The sequence below is a fragment of the Hibiscus syriacus genome, unplaced genomic scaffold, assembly GCF_006381635.1.
Source record: "Hibiscus syriacus cultivar Baekdansim isolate YM2019G1 unplaced genomic scaffold, ASM638163v2 tig00110015_pilon, whole genome shotgun sequence".
In the NCBI taxonomy this organism is placed as follows: Eukaryota; Viridiplantae; Streptophyta; class Magnoliopsida; order Malvales; family Malvaceae; genus Hibiscus; species Hibiscus syriacus.
The window spans coordinates 1332232-1349698 of record NW_024062564.1 but is presented as its reverse complement, the minus strand read 5'-3'; the positions used below and the strand labels follow the sequence as shown (position 1 = coordinate 1349698).

Here is a 17467-nt window from a genome sequence, read left to right as displayed (position 1 = left end):
TATATATATATATATACATGTTTACGAGTGTTGTGCATGTATTCTGCAATTTTGGTTTTAGAAAGGTCATGTTACATCATTTTTGTAGTCATCCTTTGCTTATGCAAATCTAGTATTCATGAATTTCACTTTCATAGTCTGTTCTCTTAAGTCCATTTCAAGTTTCTTCCTTTAGCCTCAAAGTTTCTGATCTAAATCATAATCCAAAGAATATAGATAGAAATTTGATGATAATCAGAAAAATAATCGATAAATGAACCTCTGCGCCTTGTTAGCACATAGCAGAGAAGTCAACTGCTCCCACTAACACTATCATCTTCAGTGGATTCACCACCAATTAGTGTTCTAGAAGTTGACCTATTGGACCATTGTGTTTTCTTCAACATTATTTCCTTTTTCAATTGCAGTGTTTTGAGTTTCAAGGAGCATTAGTGTATATGTTGGATGAAGTTTGCTTTCCATTCATGCATTATTTAGACAAAAAGAAATGCAATGTATGTATCTACATTATGTATCATGTTATTGGGTTTTTGTGTAGAAAATCCACATACCCTGATTCGCTTATGATGCTTATGTTTTTGAGTTCTCTGGAATTATCTCATTAAATTTTACCATTGCTTTTCTAAGTCCCCTTTCTAAAACCATTCATGATTAGTTTTTCTTTCAAGTTTAGAGTGTTGAACATGTTGCTAGTGGAATGTCAATGGCATTAAGTCTTCTTTTGGAATGAAAGATGGAAAGTTTGTTAACCAAAATGATTAAGATAATAAGAGTGTGTTTAGATGTTACAATATAATTATACAAAAAATTATATTTTTTATACATTTTTGGTTAGCATATTATAATATATTTTTTTATGTGATGTATAACATTTTATAAATTTAAGTTTTAAAATAGTATTAATTATTATAGAAATTATCAATAATATTTCAAATCTCTAATGTTCAAGTATTTTCTTGGAAAAGTATAAGTAAATACAATTATTTATTTTGATTATTTCTCTAATGAGTTGGTATTTAATTCAATAATTACTAGTAATTTTTATAATATCTTAAAAGTTTCTTTTTTTTAAGTAGAACTATAATATATTCAATGGCCAAATAAAACAACACCAACAAATGTCTTGTCGCATGCATACAAAACAAATACATTCAAGTCTATCATAAGCAAAATATATCGGTGATTGACAATTGACAGCCTGATGAACAAGAGCTTGAACAATTGAACCAATTACATATAAAGATGGATCTGTAACACCCCCAACCCGTACCCGACCCAGATACGAGTCCGAGATGTCACATTGACTTTTTAAAACAATATTCTTATCAAATAACAGATATTTGAACTTATATTAGAAAATACGATAATATACTATTGAAATATGTTCGTTATAACCAATTTAAGAAAATATACGTTTTATGAATAATACTATACGGTATGAATATTACCGTGAATAGTAATGAATGCTAAAAATTTTCCAGATTACTGCCATGGTATTGATACCATGCTACAGGGTACCGATACCCTGCTACAGTACTGCTACAATACTTCTATAAAGCATACATAAACTCTTAAAATTTAACCTTTCATCTCTACAAAGTTACCATTTACATATATGCGTTTAAAACATTAGAAAAGTTGATCAGAGCGTTCGTACTAACACATTTCTTACATACCAGCATACTATACACAATCAAAATACATACTTTATCAGTTACTTCTGATCTGATCTTCTAGCAGTGTTGATGTTCTTGCCACTCTTATTTCTGCTATTCTTGGTTCTTGGTACCTACGTGTAAATCACTTACACGCTAAGTCATAGACTTAGTGAGGCATAATTAAATATATAACAATGAATTCATGAAACATGCACTCTTACCGTTCAATCGTTACATTATAATCTGCATGTATCCATTACACTACAACATATATGATCATGTCATGCATATATGAAATTTATCTTCTTATGCAAGTTTCACTTCACTTTATCTTTGTATTGCCCGTGTACATTATTGAGAACAAGATGTACATGAGTACACTGAGGTTGTGCACGAATGATGTCACCATAGCTCGAATAAATTCCCATTAGGGGCATTGAATATTTGTCCCAAAGGACCACTATGTCCCGAAAGACCACTGATAATCCATCGACTCTTGGCATGCCAATTATACCTACAACTCTCATATTAAATAACATGGGCTTAAATATGAATACATTTCTCATTTTCATATCTCTTTCATCACTTTTCATATAATACTTAATTCACTTCATATGCACACATATGATTACTTTCATTATTTCACATATATGGATTGATTCTCTGACTATTGCATTCTTTCATATAATATAATATTAAAGCATAAACAAGTTATGCATGAAATCATTGTATCCAATATATATATGTGGATGCATGTACATGAATATGAAATCATGAATTCAACTATAAGAGATAGACTTATTGCAAGTCTTATCTCCATGCAATTCTATCTAGTATGTGCACTCATCTTAGCCTTGCTTACTTTGACTCGATTATAATCCTTCGATTGTTCCGGAACAGGATTACGTTCTATATCTACATAATAATACATTGATACAAATAAGTATACTAATAACATATCCTAAACTTTCATTTCTTAAACTAAAGGAAATGTAGTTTCATTGCTTATTTAAAGTAGGTATCGGTATCTGTTGAATGGGTACCGATACCTCTGGCCCATAGTTCACATTTTCAGCACAAAAATTACTTCATTTCAGCTTAATACTTCATATTTCCTCCCCTTTAATAATCCTAACTTACATACACATGCTTAGCGTCACTAATATTCATTTATCCCATCTTTAACCTCAATATTCTTTCCTCTTTATGAAATTCAAGAATCATACTCAAATTTCAACATGTTCTAAATTCAATTCTAGCACTTCTTATGTCTTAACTAGATTGATGACAAGTCAAATTCAACCTCTAAATTCATTTAAACCCTCTTATTCAAAATTTCACTTTGAAACCCATTCTCTTTAATCTTCTATATCTTCTTCATCTTTTGATTATAAAACAACTTAAGCTTTCCTTAAGCTTAAGTATCACCTAAGGATCATAACCCAACCTTTAATTCAACAAATAATCAACTAATTAAGAAACTCACATTTGATTGAGCTTTCACACAGGGAGAAGAAGAAGATGAAGAAGATAACTATGGAAGCTTATTTTCCTTCTTCACCTCCACGTGGGTTTTCTTATCTTACAAGGAAATACAAATCTTTCTTGTCAAATGACCATTTTACCCTTTAATTCCTTTGATAATTACTAATAACTTTCAGGAAATATTTCTAAATAAATCATTAAACTATTAAACTATTAAACTATTCTACTTTTATCACCAAATTCTAAAATTTTACAATTTAGTCACTAACCTGGTATTGAGGATGTTACAGGATCACTCCGACTTCCTAAAGCATCAGACATAGAGAATGAAAACTTGAAGAATATCCCATGTTTTATTTTGATTTATTTTGTATTTAATGTAATTTTTAAATTAAAAGAAATTAGTTTAATTATTTAAACGATATAAATATTTTATTATTATTTTAATGATGATACAATGATTTACGATGTTAATATGATGATACATAGTATCAAAATAATATCACTGTCTTCATAAATAGTCGCATTAATATTATAAATAATCATATCATTATATTTATAATCAACGACAATTTTTATTAATCAAATAATTAGATTATTTTTTCTTAATTTAAGAACAATTCAAATGTAAAATGAATTTAGAGGGTTTTCTTTTCAAAAATTTAAGAACCTTGTTTACCATCAAGGCCTTTAAGTCTTAATTAAAATGTTACTTTATTATTATTTGTTTTCAAGTTTTAATTAAAATGTATCTATTATTTATTCTTATCCAATTTTTATTTAATTATAATTTACTTATTTTATTTTACCCAAAAATTATAAATTAGTAACATTAAAATATAGGGTCAATTACTCGTTTAGTACCTAAACTATTAGTTTTGGTCTGTTTTAGTACCTAAGCTTTCAAGTTTTTTAAAATTATGCCTAAAGTTTAATTTTTGTTTCATTTTAGTACCCCGTTCAAAATTTAACATAAAGTTTTGAAAAAATGAAGGTTTATATACTATGACGGACCAAAACTAATAGTTTATGTACTACACGCGTTAAGTTTTTAATGGCATGATACTAAAATGAAACAAAAACTAAATTTTAGGCATGCCTTTGAAAAAGATGAAAGTTTAGGTACTAAAACTAATCAAAACTGATAGTTTAGGTACTAATGTGTAGTTTACCCTAAATTATAATGTGTAGCATGTTTATTAGGGAATTTTTTTATTATTGAGTAAAATAAGATGAAAATGTTAATTTAATTTAATTATTGACATCTGATCTAATGATCGACTAATATGAATAGAATATTATATAGATTCACTATGAGGGTGACACTCATAACCTAGCTCATAGAGATGCAACAGCGGATGAATGAATGTTGCTCATGTCGAAGAATAAAACCTAGAAAGATCTAGACTCGATCAATGAACTAGAGGAGGAGAATGGAGGTGTCGGCAATAATTAGGGTTTAAGGGAGTTTAGATTTGCTGGAAAATTGGACAAGAGAATTAAGATAAAGAAAATAAAGATAAAAAATGATAATGTAATAAAACAGAGACAACAAATATAATAATATAAACCAACTTAATAGTGGTAATAGGCGATAATAGTGATTTAATGATGAAGATGATGATGGTGACGATGATAAAGATGAAGGATAAATGTCCTAAAACCCTCCTAAATGCAATTGAGTAGGAAAACTCGATATCGACTCTAACCTGCAGTCCTAATCGCAATGAAGAGGCAAACCGAAGTGTGGAGATCTCTCTCACAAAGAACTTCAAAATAACTTAATGAAAAGAAGCTTCAAAGCACAAGACAATCATCACTTGTAAAAACAACTCTTGTTGTATTACTAATCAAAGATATCTGATTTACAGTGACGAATGAAGCCTCCTTTATATATAGAGGAGTTATAAAAGTCCTAAGCAACTAATGAATAAAATAGTAATAAACTAAACATGTTTTAATTCTAATTCCTAATAAAATAATAATAAACTAAGAATATTGTTTCAACTTGATCTTAATTCTTAATAAAATAATAAATATAATCTTAAAAGATAATCATTCTATATTAAATTATTACAAATAATCACTAAAATATTGAAATTTTATAATATTTATAAAATATAGTATTAAACACGTATAAATTTTTTGCATACGTTGTCTTCACTAAAATGAGCGTATCTTGAGTTCATGATAGCAGATTGATGCGAATTAAGAACCGTTGGAAATCTAAGAGACATTCGGTCATATCTCCAGAAAACATGTTGACCAAATAACACCATGGTCCCATTCAAAAAGTCGTCGCAAGTCTACTGCTATTCTGGTATTCTTTTCCAAGGCTTGGTCGTGTGAATCAATTGAAAGCGTTAGTTCATCTTCCTTTGATTTGATCCTTGTGATGCATGTATCATCCTCCCTCTCTTCAAAAAGATTCGACATCGAATCTGAAACATTAAAGGGATAAACATTAAAATATTTTAAGAATTCACTCACATTATACTTACCGAATAGATATGCTTTGAATATCCTAGACTTTATTATTTTAATAGGTTCGAGAAAAAACATTAGTACAAAGAAACGTGCATTCTCATTATCATGGATTCAGGAGTATGTATCACTAGTTTACTCCATTCATAACGTCATAATTCAAACTTATGATTTAAACTTATAATTTACTTGAAAGATCTAGAGTGACGTTCTACTAGAATAACTTATCGATAATAGATAAAAATAATAATTTAAGTAAAAAGTAAGGAGAAAAAAACATACACATTAAAATAAAAATAAGTGTTGAATTGTGAACTAAAGCAGAGGGGAAAACGGTTGCTTTTTTCAACAACTTCCAATTATTCATTTCATTTTGCATTAAATTATGATCTCAATCACATTCAGAAATGAATGGGGTTTGGTTGTGAATTATAAAAACTTTAAAAGCAAAATATATTTCCCTATCATCATAAAATAGATAAATTACGCGTTTAGTATATAGATTATCAGTTTTGGTCAATTTTAATATCAAAACTTTCATTTTTTTTCAAAATCATACCTAACGTTTAGTTTTTGTTTCATTTCGGTACCCTCACCATTAAAAACTTAACGAAACTGTTACTAATTGACACTTTTTTAAGTAAATTACTCCCAATTTAAAACAAATTTAATTTTTAATTTAAATTATATATTAATAAAAATGATAAAAATATCATGTCATAAAATATTATTAATAAAATAAATTAGAGTGATTAAAACATGAACAATTTAAAAGTTGACTACTTAAATTATTATTTTTAAATTTTAATGACGAAAATAGAAGTGATAAGATAGTTAAGGAATGAATAATATAATTTAGTCATAAAAATATAAAATGCAAAAGTTACAATAAATTTTAATGGAATGATAGTAAAAAAGAAATAAAAATTAAAAATAAGACATGATTTTGAAAAAAAAATAAAAGTTTAGGAGCTAAAATATATCAAAAATAATAAGTTAGGTACTAAATGTATAGTTTACCCAAAAACAAATGCAAAGCCACATGACATGAGACAGTTGCCTAATTTAAAGAATTATTTAATATTACTTGGCGATTGGAAAGTTGAGCTATTATGAAATTATAAAATAATGTCAAAATCAGAGGCTTTTGTTGTCGTAATAAATGCGACGCAATGCATAGGTATGAAATATGTCATTCATTAATGTGTTCGAAAGGATGCCTCCCTTTTATTTATTTATTTATGCTAGAAATAAGAAACAAAAAATCTCCTAACACCCTCTTTATGAGTTATTTGGCCTTCAAAATATAATAATAAATTATATAAATGGTTATTGAAATATTGGTAAATATAATTTTTTTTAAAAATACTACTATATTTATTATGAGGTGGTTTTCGAAAATCTCCAAAACCCTTTCCTATCGAATTCGTTCTCCACTAGCGAAGATCTTTAGAAAGATTTTTGAATTCATTAGTCTTCGATTAGCTTATATCTTCTAAAAATATGCATATGGTCAATTAAAACACATAGATAAGATCTTTGTCAGACTCATGTAATACGCTAGAACGAAATTTAAAGTCTGACCATAATATCTTTATTGTATGTCGACCTACAAATAATCTTACCTTATGATTGGCACTAGCATTAAAGATCATTATAAAGTCTGACCATATGCTCGACTCCTTCACACCCCATACATTGATTTATGTATTCTCATGACTGGTTCTCTTCAATACAAAAATATCAATCAACAACCGCTAACTCACTGGTAGAGTCTCTCTACCTAAATTCGAAGGGGTGAATTGTCGACGTTCGATGAGATCATCTTGTTGTCATCAACAACAACAATAACCATTTATGTAATTTATACTTCGAATGTCATATCATCTATGACATAAGATTACTGTTAAACACTGATAGAATTTACCGTTAAAATATCATATATTTTATAGACATGATTATTTCTAAATTAGAATATCTATTCATTCTTTTTACTACTGATATTGTTTAATGAATTCTTAAATAGATATCATAATTCTAAATAAACTCAACAAAAGATAAAATGATAAATCTATTTTATTCATTTGAGAAAAGAATCAAACATGTGATTATACAATTTTTTTACTTCTCCACTTGTGAGTTTTCATTGAATAATATATAAAATATTTGAAATAAATATAAAATTGGATGAGGAGGAGAAGACTGTTTGTATTTGTCTGCAGATGTCGTGACCGTCGCTATTTAAAAGTTTCTGCAATTAAAAATGTTCCCTCAGTCATTATTCGCTTAAGTTTTCTTGTTTATCTCTTAAATTATTCTAAACCACTTAATAAATTTACTTGTTTTTAAAATTTTATAAGAAATTATTGACACTAAATAAGAATATGACATATATTATAATTTTATCGATTTCTAATAAAGTAAGATAAAAATAATAATTTAGATGACAAGCATGATAAGTTAAATATTAAAATAAAAATGATGTAATATAATTTACGAGTGGAATGGTGAATTAAAGCAAAGAAAAATAGTAGCAACTCCCAAGTATTCATTTTATTGTGCATTACATTAAGATCCCATATGTTTTTGGTTGGTTGAGAAATAAATTGGGGAGTATTTGATTGAGTTGAATCGAATTGATTTAAAACTTTTTTGATCTGGTTGAGTTGACGAATCATATTCTATGATTTAAATTTTACTTGAATTTCTTTCGAGTCAAGTCAAGTTTATGAAATTTGAGTTCAGTTGAATTGAGTTGTTCGAGTTTCTATTTAAATACATTTGTAAATAGTTATAATGTTATGCTACTAATTGATTCTAATTTAAGTAATTTTCTATAATCATATGCGATGTGCATACATATTACTTCATATGTGCATGTGATGTACCTATATTATGTAAAGTTGAAAGACTTAAATCAAACTTGAAAACCAATAAATTAATTACTGAAAATGTTGAGTTATTCAAGATCTATTTTATAAATCGTCTCAAATTTAAATTTTTTAATCAAATTTATAAAATTAAAAATTGATTCAATTTAAGTTTTTTTTAACATCGAGTCGAATTGAAAATTTTATTTTTTTACCAATTAAATCAAATTTAATTATCTTGAGTTACTTGTGAAAAATGAAAATATAATATAGATTTGATTTCTGTATTAAAAGAAATGATAAGCCTGCACATTCGACGAACACCGATGAGCATCACTAACAATGAAACACCACTAACGATGGGCATCATTAATTTAATTTATAAAAAATTAAAATTTTAAAAGACTTAACATATAATCCTAAATTAATTAAAATTTAAAGGTAAATTCTTTAAAGTAAATGGTCAACTATATCAATGACCACCTAAGTATTGTCAATTTTCATATTCACCATCATTTTTTAAATTTTGTGAATTATGTCATTCAACTATTTAAATGCATTCAATTAAGTCAATTGTCATTAATATTTAACAGAGAAGTTGATGTGACAATTAAAATATTTGATATAATTATAAATCTGATCACTGTTACTTATATATTCTATCAATTTAATCCTAATTTTAATAAATTTAACCCTCAAATCTAATGATACCATGTGTCACTAGTGCCAAGTGTAATTACATGTGTCGCAATCCGATCGGACGATTAAATTTATTTTTAATTTAATATATTAAATTACACTTTGATACATTGAATGTCACCCATCGTCATAGGAACATTAGAGTTTGTGCATGCTTGTTTTGGCCTTTGAATTCTACAATGGACATGTAGATATATTTCTCATCCTTTTTAGATCGGATCAGATGGACTGATTAAATCGGTTGAACGAAAAATTAATCAAAATACGAGTATAATAAGACAAGTTAAACAACAGACAATAAAAATTTGAGACATGTGACCGGACATTATCGATCAAGATTGGGATTTAGATAATTGCATAGATGTTTGAGTCTTATATTCAGTACTTGAAAGTAGTTGGAACTAATCGTATTTCATTGTAAAGGTTTTGATCTCAGCTAGTAAATGTTGTGAATTTCAAGTCCACAATCACAACTCCGGTTGTGAATTTCATCCGAGTTTACTGCTCGTGAAGGCTCGACCTCCAAAGTAGAACATAACTAATATGAATAAGTTCCATTAATGGATATCAAACCAGGTTAAATTAAATTAAAATGGATATCAAACCAGGTTAAATTAAATTAAAATAAATTTAATTGTTCAATCGTATGGTGACACATGTCATTACACTTAGCGCTAGTGATACATGGCATCATTAGATTAGAGAGTTAAATTTATTTTAATTTATTAAAATTATGATTAAATTGATAGAATATACAAGTAACATTGACCAAATGCGTAATTATACCAAATATTTTAACTGTCATGTCAGCTTCTCCGTTAAATACTAATGGCAATAACTTAATTAAATGAATTTAAATAGTTGAATGACATGATTGACAAAATTTTAAAATGATCAAAACGAAAATGAACAATAATTAGATGGTCATTGATATAGTTTACCCTTTGTTTTAAATAATTTATCTTTAAATTTTTAACTAATTTATAATTATATGTTGAGCTTATAAAATTTTATATTTTCATAAAATTAAATTAATAATACTCATAGTTAATATTATTCATGTGTGCTGGTCCAACCTTTTATAATTTTACTAAAAGAAAACTATGAATCCATATAAATCAGCAGAGCCGCATGACATGAGCCTGCCAGTTGCCTATTTAAAAATAATAATTAAATATTTGTTCAGATGAGTGGGAGAATCAAAGTTATTATAAAATTATCCAACATTCAAACCAAAAATAATGTCAAAATCAGAGGCTTTGGTTGTTATAATAAATGCGACGCAATGCACAGGTATGAAAGATGTCATCCTATGTTGTGTGTTTATTTATAGATTTGAAAATCTATATTTTCAGATTAAATAAAGAGAAAATAATTTAGTGACCGAAAATGCCTTATAATATATTATTTTGATCAATTTTTTTTAGATTTGTCAAAATGACTAACAAATTTGCATCGCGAATTTAAATTTCTCAATCGAGGTTCCAAATTCGTAATGCGAAAATCAATTTCGCAACACGAAAATCGAAATTCGCAACCCGAAAGTCGAAATTTGACACGTCCGCGCGGATACTATCTTTTTAGAGAAAATTCTTAAGAAACAAATGTATTGCGATTTTGGAGTATCGCGTTTTGAATCTTAAATCGCGTATTGCATTGCGAATCTTAAAATCGCGTTGCGAATTTGGAACCTATGTTGCGAAATTTGAATTGGCGTTGTGAATTTGAGATCGCGTTGCGAATTTGTTGGTCATTTTGACAAATCCAAAAAAAATTGGTTAAAATCGTATATTATAAGACATTTTCGATCACTGGGGTTATTTTCTCTTAAATAAATTATGTTTTTGTTTCCAAATCTTAAAATAGTTAAATAGAGTATTATATATTTATATGGGTAAAGTAAGAATGATCCCGATTACATGATACTATTTGGTTGAGTTATATTATTATTAAAAGTTAAAAATAGTCTCTCAATTATAAAGGGTTATTTTTTTGAGTCTCTCGACTATTAAAAGTTATAAAATGATCAATCGACTAATCATATGTTTCAGACTCATCATTTTTCTTTAAAAAAATGATGATAATTTGAGTTGGTCATTAATTTGATTAATGTATGATAAAATATGATATGATATTCTCAAACAACTATCATATCTCAATCAGCATGTTAACAGCAAGTTCATGCACCGATTATTTTTTTAAAAAAAATAACGAGTTTGAAACATAATGAATAGCCAATGTTTGTAACTTTTAATAGTCGAGAGACTCATAAAAAAACACCACATAATCATGGATCACTTGTAAGTTTTAATAGTCAGAGAACTTACCAAAGTGATATTTTCAGTGGTGGATTCAGAAATATTTTTAATCTGAGGTAGGTACAAATAAAATTTCAGGATAAACACCATCAATAAAATTAATAACTAATACAACAAATTTAAGATTTCAGGGTGAGTACGTGCACAACCTGACCTCCATGTACATCTATCACTGAATATCCTATAATCAGATACTATTTATATATACTTTATTCTATTTATATATACTATTGACACATTAATCATTTATGTCAACATTTTTGTGATATCATGATGTATGAATAAAATTTTATATTTTTTAATTTGAAAATTCAGAAATTAATGATAATAATAAAAACATATCATTGAATTAGTATATTTCTAACATGTTCATATAATGTTTGTAATGTTCCCATTAAATACTATTACGATTTGTTGGCTTTTTTAGAAAAATAATATTTCTGTCTAAAAATATGAAAATAAACAATATAAGAAAAATATTTTAAGATTTATAGCATTTATTATAGTAATCTTAGAAAACTCGTAAAAATTCTTTTAATGAGTTATAAAAAAGTATATTTTATAAAAATTCGTCGTCTAATAATTGAATAAAAAATTAAAACCTCATTAAATGTCATACATCCCTGAAGAAAAGGTTGTCTTTTATTTCATTAATATTTTTAGACGAGAACATTATTTCTCTAAAAAATTTATATTGTATTATAATTATTTTTTGAATAAATGTAAAAAGAAAAAGGAATGATATGATGACAAAAGCTTGACATCATGATGATGATGGGTGGAAAGGAAATAATTGGTTTCTTTGTTTATGATGTCAACCCTCCCTTCTGTTTATCTTTTTTTTATGATGACCAACCCTCTCTCCTATTTATCTATTTTTTAAAATTTAATTTTGCAGTCTCGATCACCCCCAAGGTTCGGTACTTGTATATAAACCCCCATCATCATCCACACCCAAACCTCAATAAACCAGAAAAACAAAGTTTCAAATTCATTGATTACAGACAACAAAGGAAAAACATTGTTAGAAAATAAAAGAAACCATGTCTGCAACCGACCAAACCTGTTTCAACCAACCCAGATTGGTCACCCAGAAGGTTCTCGCCAAGCATCAACGCGAGGGCGACGGTGCTGTTGTTCGCCGATGCATTGGAAGGTTTGTCCAGTTCTTGTTTTCTCTGCCTTTGTTTCTCAATTTTTATTTTTTTTTGATTATTTGTTTTCTGTTTCAGGAGTGAGTTGAAGTCTTTGGATCCATTTCTCATGATGGATGATTTTACAGGTTTGTGTTGCACACAAGAGTTTAATTTTTAAAATTTTAATACGGGACGATAACATATTTTCTGATTCTTTTGCCAATGAATTTTGCAGTGTCTCCACCAGCTGGATTTCCTGATCATCCTCACAGAGGTTCTTGAATTTCTTGCTATAAATGTGTTGAAAAAAAGGCTCTCTTTTTAGTGGTTTTGAATTATATTCTTCTGATGTAAATGTTGTGTTTTTTTACAGGGTTTGAAACTGTTACATACATGTTACAGGTAAAATTCTCGTTTCATTAATTTCTGCAAAAACAGCAGACAATTTGATCATTGAGAGAACTGGGGTCTTTTTTTTATTGATTTTCAGGGAGGCATCACTCATCAAGATTTTGCAGGGCATAAGGGTACAATTCATACTGGTGATGTGCAGGTGAATATTTTGTCAGTTTAAATGATAATTCTGCTCAAATTTCTGGGTTTTTCTTAAAGAATCTATTTTTGCGGCTTTGGATTAAGCAGTGGATGACAGCAGGAAGAGGGATAATCCACTCTGAAATGCCTGCTGGTGAAGGTGTTCATAAGGGCCTGCAGCTTTGGATCAATCTCTCCTCCCAAGAAAAAATGTAAGAAAACGGAGTTTTAATTCAAAATAAAATTGGGATTATGTGAATACGTATAGTTGTTTGAAAATTTTAAATTATTATTATAATTTTGTTTATATATTTTCGGAAATTTACCTTCCTAGTAAATTATGTGTCCTTGATTCTATGTCCAATTTAAAGCAACATATTGGCATTTGACTCGGGAAACTTTTGGTCATACTTTATGTCAAATTATTTTTGGCTAATAAATCAAATAATCTGTGGCCAAACACAATTGACAACAAATATGAGTTGTTTTGTTTTCTTCTGGGAAAAAATGTACTATTCTTGGCTTGTTTTATCTGCAAAAGTCGTGACATCTTCTAGAACATTTCCTGTTTGCCAGAATCCCATATCTTTTCCAATAATGCACTACAAGTCAAGCAAGTCTAGCTCTTAAACTGGATATATCATTGCAGGATTGAACCAAGGTATCAGGAGCTTTTAAGTGAGGACATTCCAAGTGCAGAACAAGACGGAGTACAAGTTCGAGTCATAGCCGGAGAATCGATGGGAGTCCAATCTCCGGTCTACACTCGAACTCCGACCATGTACCTCGACTTCACATTAATGCCGAGGTCAGAAGTTCACCAACACATCCCGGAATCATGGAATGCATTTGTATACATAATCGAAGGCGAAGGCGTGTTCGGGTACCAAAACAAGTCACCCATATCCGCCAACCATGTGGCGGTTTTCGGTCCGGGAGACGGCGTTAGCGTGTGGAACAGGTCATCGTCAAAGACATTAAGGTTTGTGCTGATTGCAGGGCAGCCATTGAACGAACCGGTGGTTCAATATGGTCCCTTTGTGATGAACACACAAGCTGAGATTGATCAAACCATAAAGGACTATCACTATAGCCAAAATGGGTTTGAAATGGCAAAGTACTGGAGATCACATTGAATGATGCAAATGCCATTATCAATAAGGATTGAATGAATCCAGCAGAGTCTACTTTAAAATTTTAAATTATTATAAATTATAAATATTTTTTTATATTTTTTTATCAATAATACATTTTTATCTCTTCTAGAATTTTTATGATCATCTTATCTATGAGATAGGAGAGGTGAAAAGGAAAGATTTCCTACTCATTAGAGCAAAAGCTTATAGAAGATTCAAAGTGCAGCTGGAGATTATATAATGTAGTTTAACACAAAGTCATCATGATGTTTTGATGGGAATGCCTTATCTTTAGTTTTAAGTATATTTTCAACAAAACCTTTATGATCTTTTCCTAGTTTTATTTTTCATGGTCCTTTTGGTATTATTTCTTATGGTGCTGGATCATATGGTAGGGTTTTATTTCTTCTCATATTTGCTGAATTTGATTTTTAATCTTATCTGTTGCACCCACAGTTGACTTTTTTTTTTCATTTATATAATCCACAATCCAACTTCAAGATCCACTAAGAGGTCCAAGGGAAGGGAGGGACTGATTTTGGTCATGATCCCATTAAACTAAAACTTGAAAGTTGGGAATGGACCATAAATTAGCATTATCATCCCTCAAATAGATATTTAAATGTATTTGAAGAGGTTAAGTTTTTTTTAAAACGAATCCTAGACATGCACTCTCACTCTATCATACTATTTCTCAATCAACCGTCTATAAATTTTCATGTTTCATACCAATGATATAATTTATGTGTTTCTATGAACATTAAGAAAATGAATCGTTTGTATTTACTAATCAAAGATTAACTTTTGAAGTTTGAAATATCATAACCCTTCAACACTTCTCTTCTTTTTAGGTGTAGTGCGTGAGTCCTACCTACTACCAGCTCATATAACCGCTCTTCTGCATATCATATACATGTGATGATTTAATCTTCATAGCTGACTTTGCTGACAAATGCAGCATTTCTTTTTTTATTTCCTTCAAAAGAAATGAACATAAGATCAAATACGAAAAGAAAAAAAAATTGTCCTAGTCTCCACAAATTAAACTTAGAGAAGTTTTCGATTGGTTCTCTTTTAGTGTTGTCGCGTTTTAACAGTAACATGGAATTGCTTCTAATTGTGAGAAAAATGTACAGCTGTAAAATGGAAATGTTAATATTAACTAACATAAATAATAAATAAATAAATAAATAAATGAAGACGGTATAATTATGTGTCGTGTAATCATTGCCTTAGAAGTAATTTTACCCGAATTGGTATAATTCTGAAAGTGAACGTTACCCCAAGGTTAACACAATTTTCCATATTTCGTACCTTCGAAATAAGAAAATGAAACTCGTTTGACATTGCTATTTTTTTTTGAAGATAAAGAAGAAACTAATTATAGAAAAAACAAGGAATTGGTGTATGAAATAGTAAATTATAGTTTGATATTTATAAAAAAAGTAAATCAATAATAAATAGAAGTTATCATAAAATCTATAGGTGTGCAAAAATACCCGATCAGGTTGACCCGACCGGTCGATCCGAACATTAAAAAATCAGATAATTTTCTAAAAAAATTTACCTGACCGATCAGGCCCGGGTCACAAAATTGTGTTTTTTCGGGTACCCAGTTACCCTAGTACCCAGTTAGCTTTTATTATATATATAATTAATTATTTATATTATGGATTATTAGATTTTGTATTTCGAACTTTTAAATTTTATGTTAGGATATTGGAGTACGTAATTCGAAGTTTCGAACATTGAAATTTGTGTATATTTTTTTAAATTAATAATTTGAAAATGAAAAAAAACGAGTACCGGATACCCGATTACCAAATACCCACAACATCTGGGTCGGGACATGAACCGAGAAATCACCAATTCGCATGTTCTGGGTACCCGAATTTGCACACCCTTGATAAAATCTCAACCACTCTTCAATATTTTTCAAATATAAAATAATTTTTTAAATATTCAATTTTTATTTAATTATTTGTATTATCCAACAATACTTACTATAGATTAATAAAAAATTTGACATAAATATATCCATACCACGAATGTGCGATAAAGTGTAAATAGTTTAGCATGTCCTTGAATTTAAAATTAATTTTGTGTTTGTCATCAAATTTTACTGCATTGAGTATTGACCCGATCCGATAACTATTTTTGATCTCCCTAAGTATGAAACTCATCGGGGGACATCTCGAAGTCGAAACATTGCTGAAAGAGAAAGCCAAAAATGTCTGCAACTCAGAGTCAGCACGTGCTTCGCTTGGTTCTCTCCTGCCGAAGCATCAAGGCTCACGTGACTCAGCCGGGGACCTCCTACATCGTCGCCATGGCCTCCTCCACGGAGCAAGAATTCCTCATCCAATACCGATCCAAGCTCGACCAATTCCCCCGCTCCCGCCGCTTCTGGGACGCCAAAGTCGCCTCCAGAGTCGGCGAGAAACTCGGCTTCCGCTTGAAGGAAATCGGCATCCGAAACATCGCCATCGACGTCGATGAAGAGATCTCTAGACCATTTGACCGCCGTAGATTGGTTTTGCCGGTCTTTGATTCGTTACGCCGCGTTGGGGTTGATATCGACGGCGCCGAGAGATTGAGCGAAATCGGACCTAGACAGGGTTAGTCTTTTCACTGCTCAATGATTTTTGCCCTAATTTCTGTAGTAAAAGAATTTTTGGGTCCTTTTATTTGCAGAGATTAGACTTCTGAATAAAATCTAGCGTGATCCAAATCTGGTGCTTGTAAAACCCTAACTTTGATATCTTCTTTTCGATCATATTGGCATTTTAAATAATATTGGCATATTGCTTGTAGCAATTTTCAAAAGAACTGAACTGTTGTAAGTTTTAACATTTTTTTTTATTTATGTTTCATATATGTATTCATTATTGAACTCAACCTGCAAGTAAAGCTTGTAGAATTCATCTTTGAGGAGATATATGAATATACTATTGAGCTATATGTTCGGGTGAAACTTGCTCCATTTTTTATTTTAATTAAATATTTGAATATCTGAGAAAAGCTTGTAGAATTCTTCTTTGAATAGGTTTATATGAACATACTGTTGAGCTAGATGCTCGGGTGAAACTTGCTTTAAATGTTATCATTGAACTACATGGCTTAGTTAAGCTCGCAGAATTCATCTTT

General features: G+C 29.3%; 2 protein-coding genes across 2 annotated transcripts; both read left to right on the top strand.

Moving 5' to 3' along the window:
- The first annotated feature begins 12557 nt into the window (after positions 1–12557).
- Positions 12558–14360, top strand: LOC120212708 (pirin-like protein 2). Its single transcript, XM_039210929.1, has 7 exons — positions 12558–12670; positions 12747–12796; positions 12886–12924; positions 13024–13052; positions 13141–13203; positions 13293–13396; positions 13834–14360. The coding sequence occupies exons 1-7, from the start codon at positions 12558–12560 to the stop codon at positions 14318–14320; spliced, it is 885 nt and encodes a 294-aa protein (XP_039066860.1). The 3' UTR covers positions 14321–14360.
- A 2106-nt stretch (positions 14361–16466) lies between these two features.
- On the top strand, positions 16467–17256 carry LOC120212707. Its single transcript, XM_039210928.1, has one exon. It carries the CDS (start codon positions 16551–16553, stop codon positions 16941–16943), a length of 393 nt encoding a protein of 130 aa, XP_039066859.1. The 5' UTR covers positions 16467–16550; the 3' UTR covers positions 16944–17256.
- Positions 17257–17467: the final 211 nt, after the last annotated feature.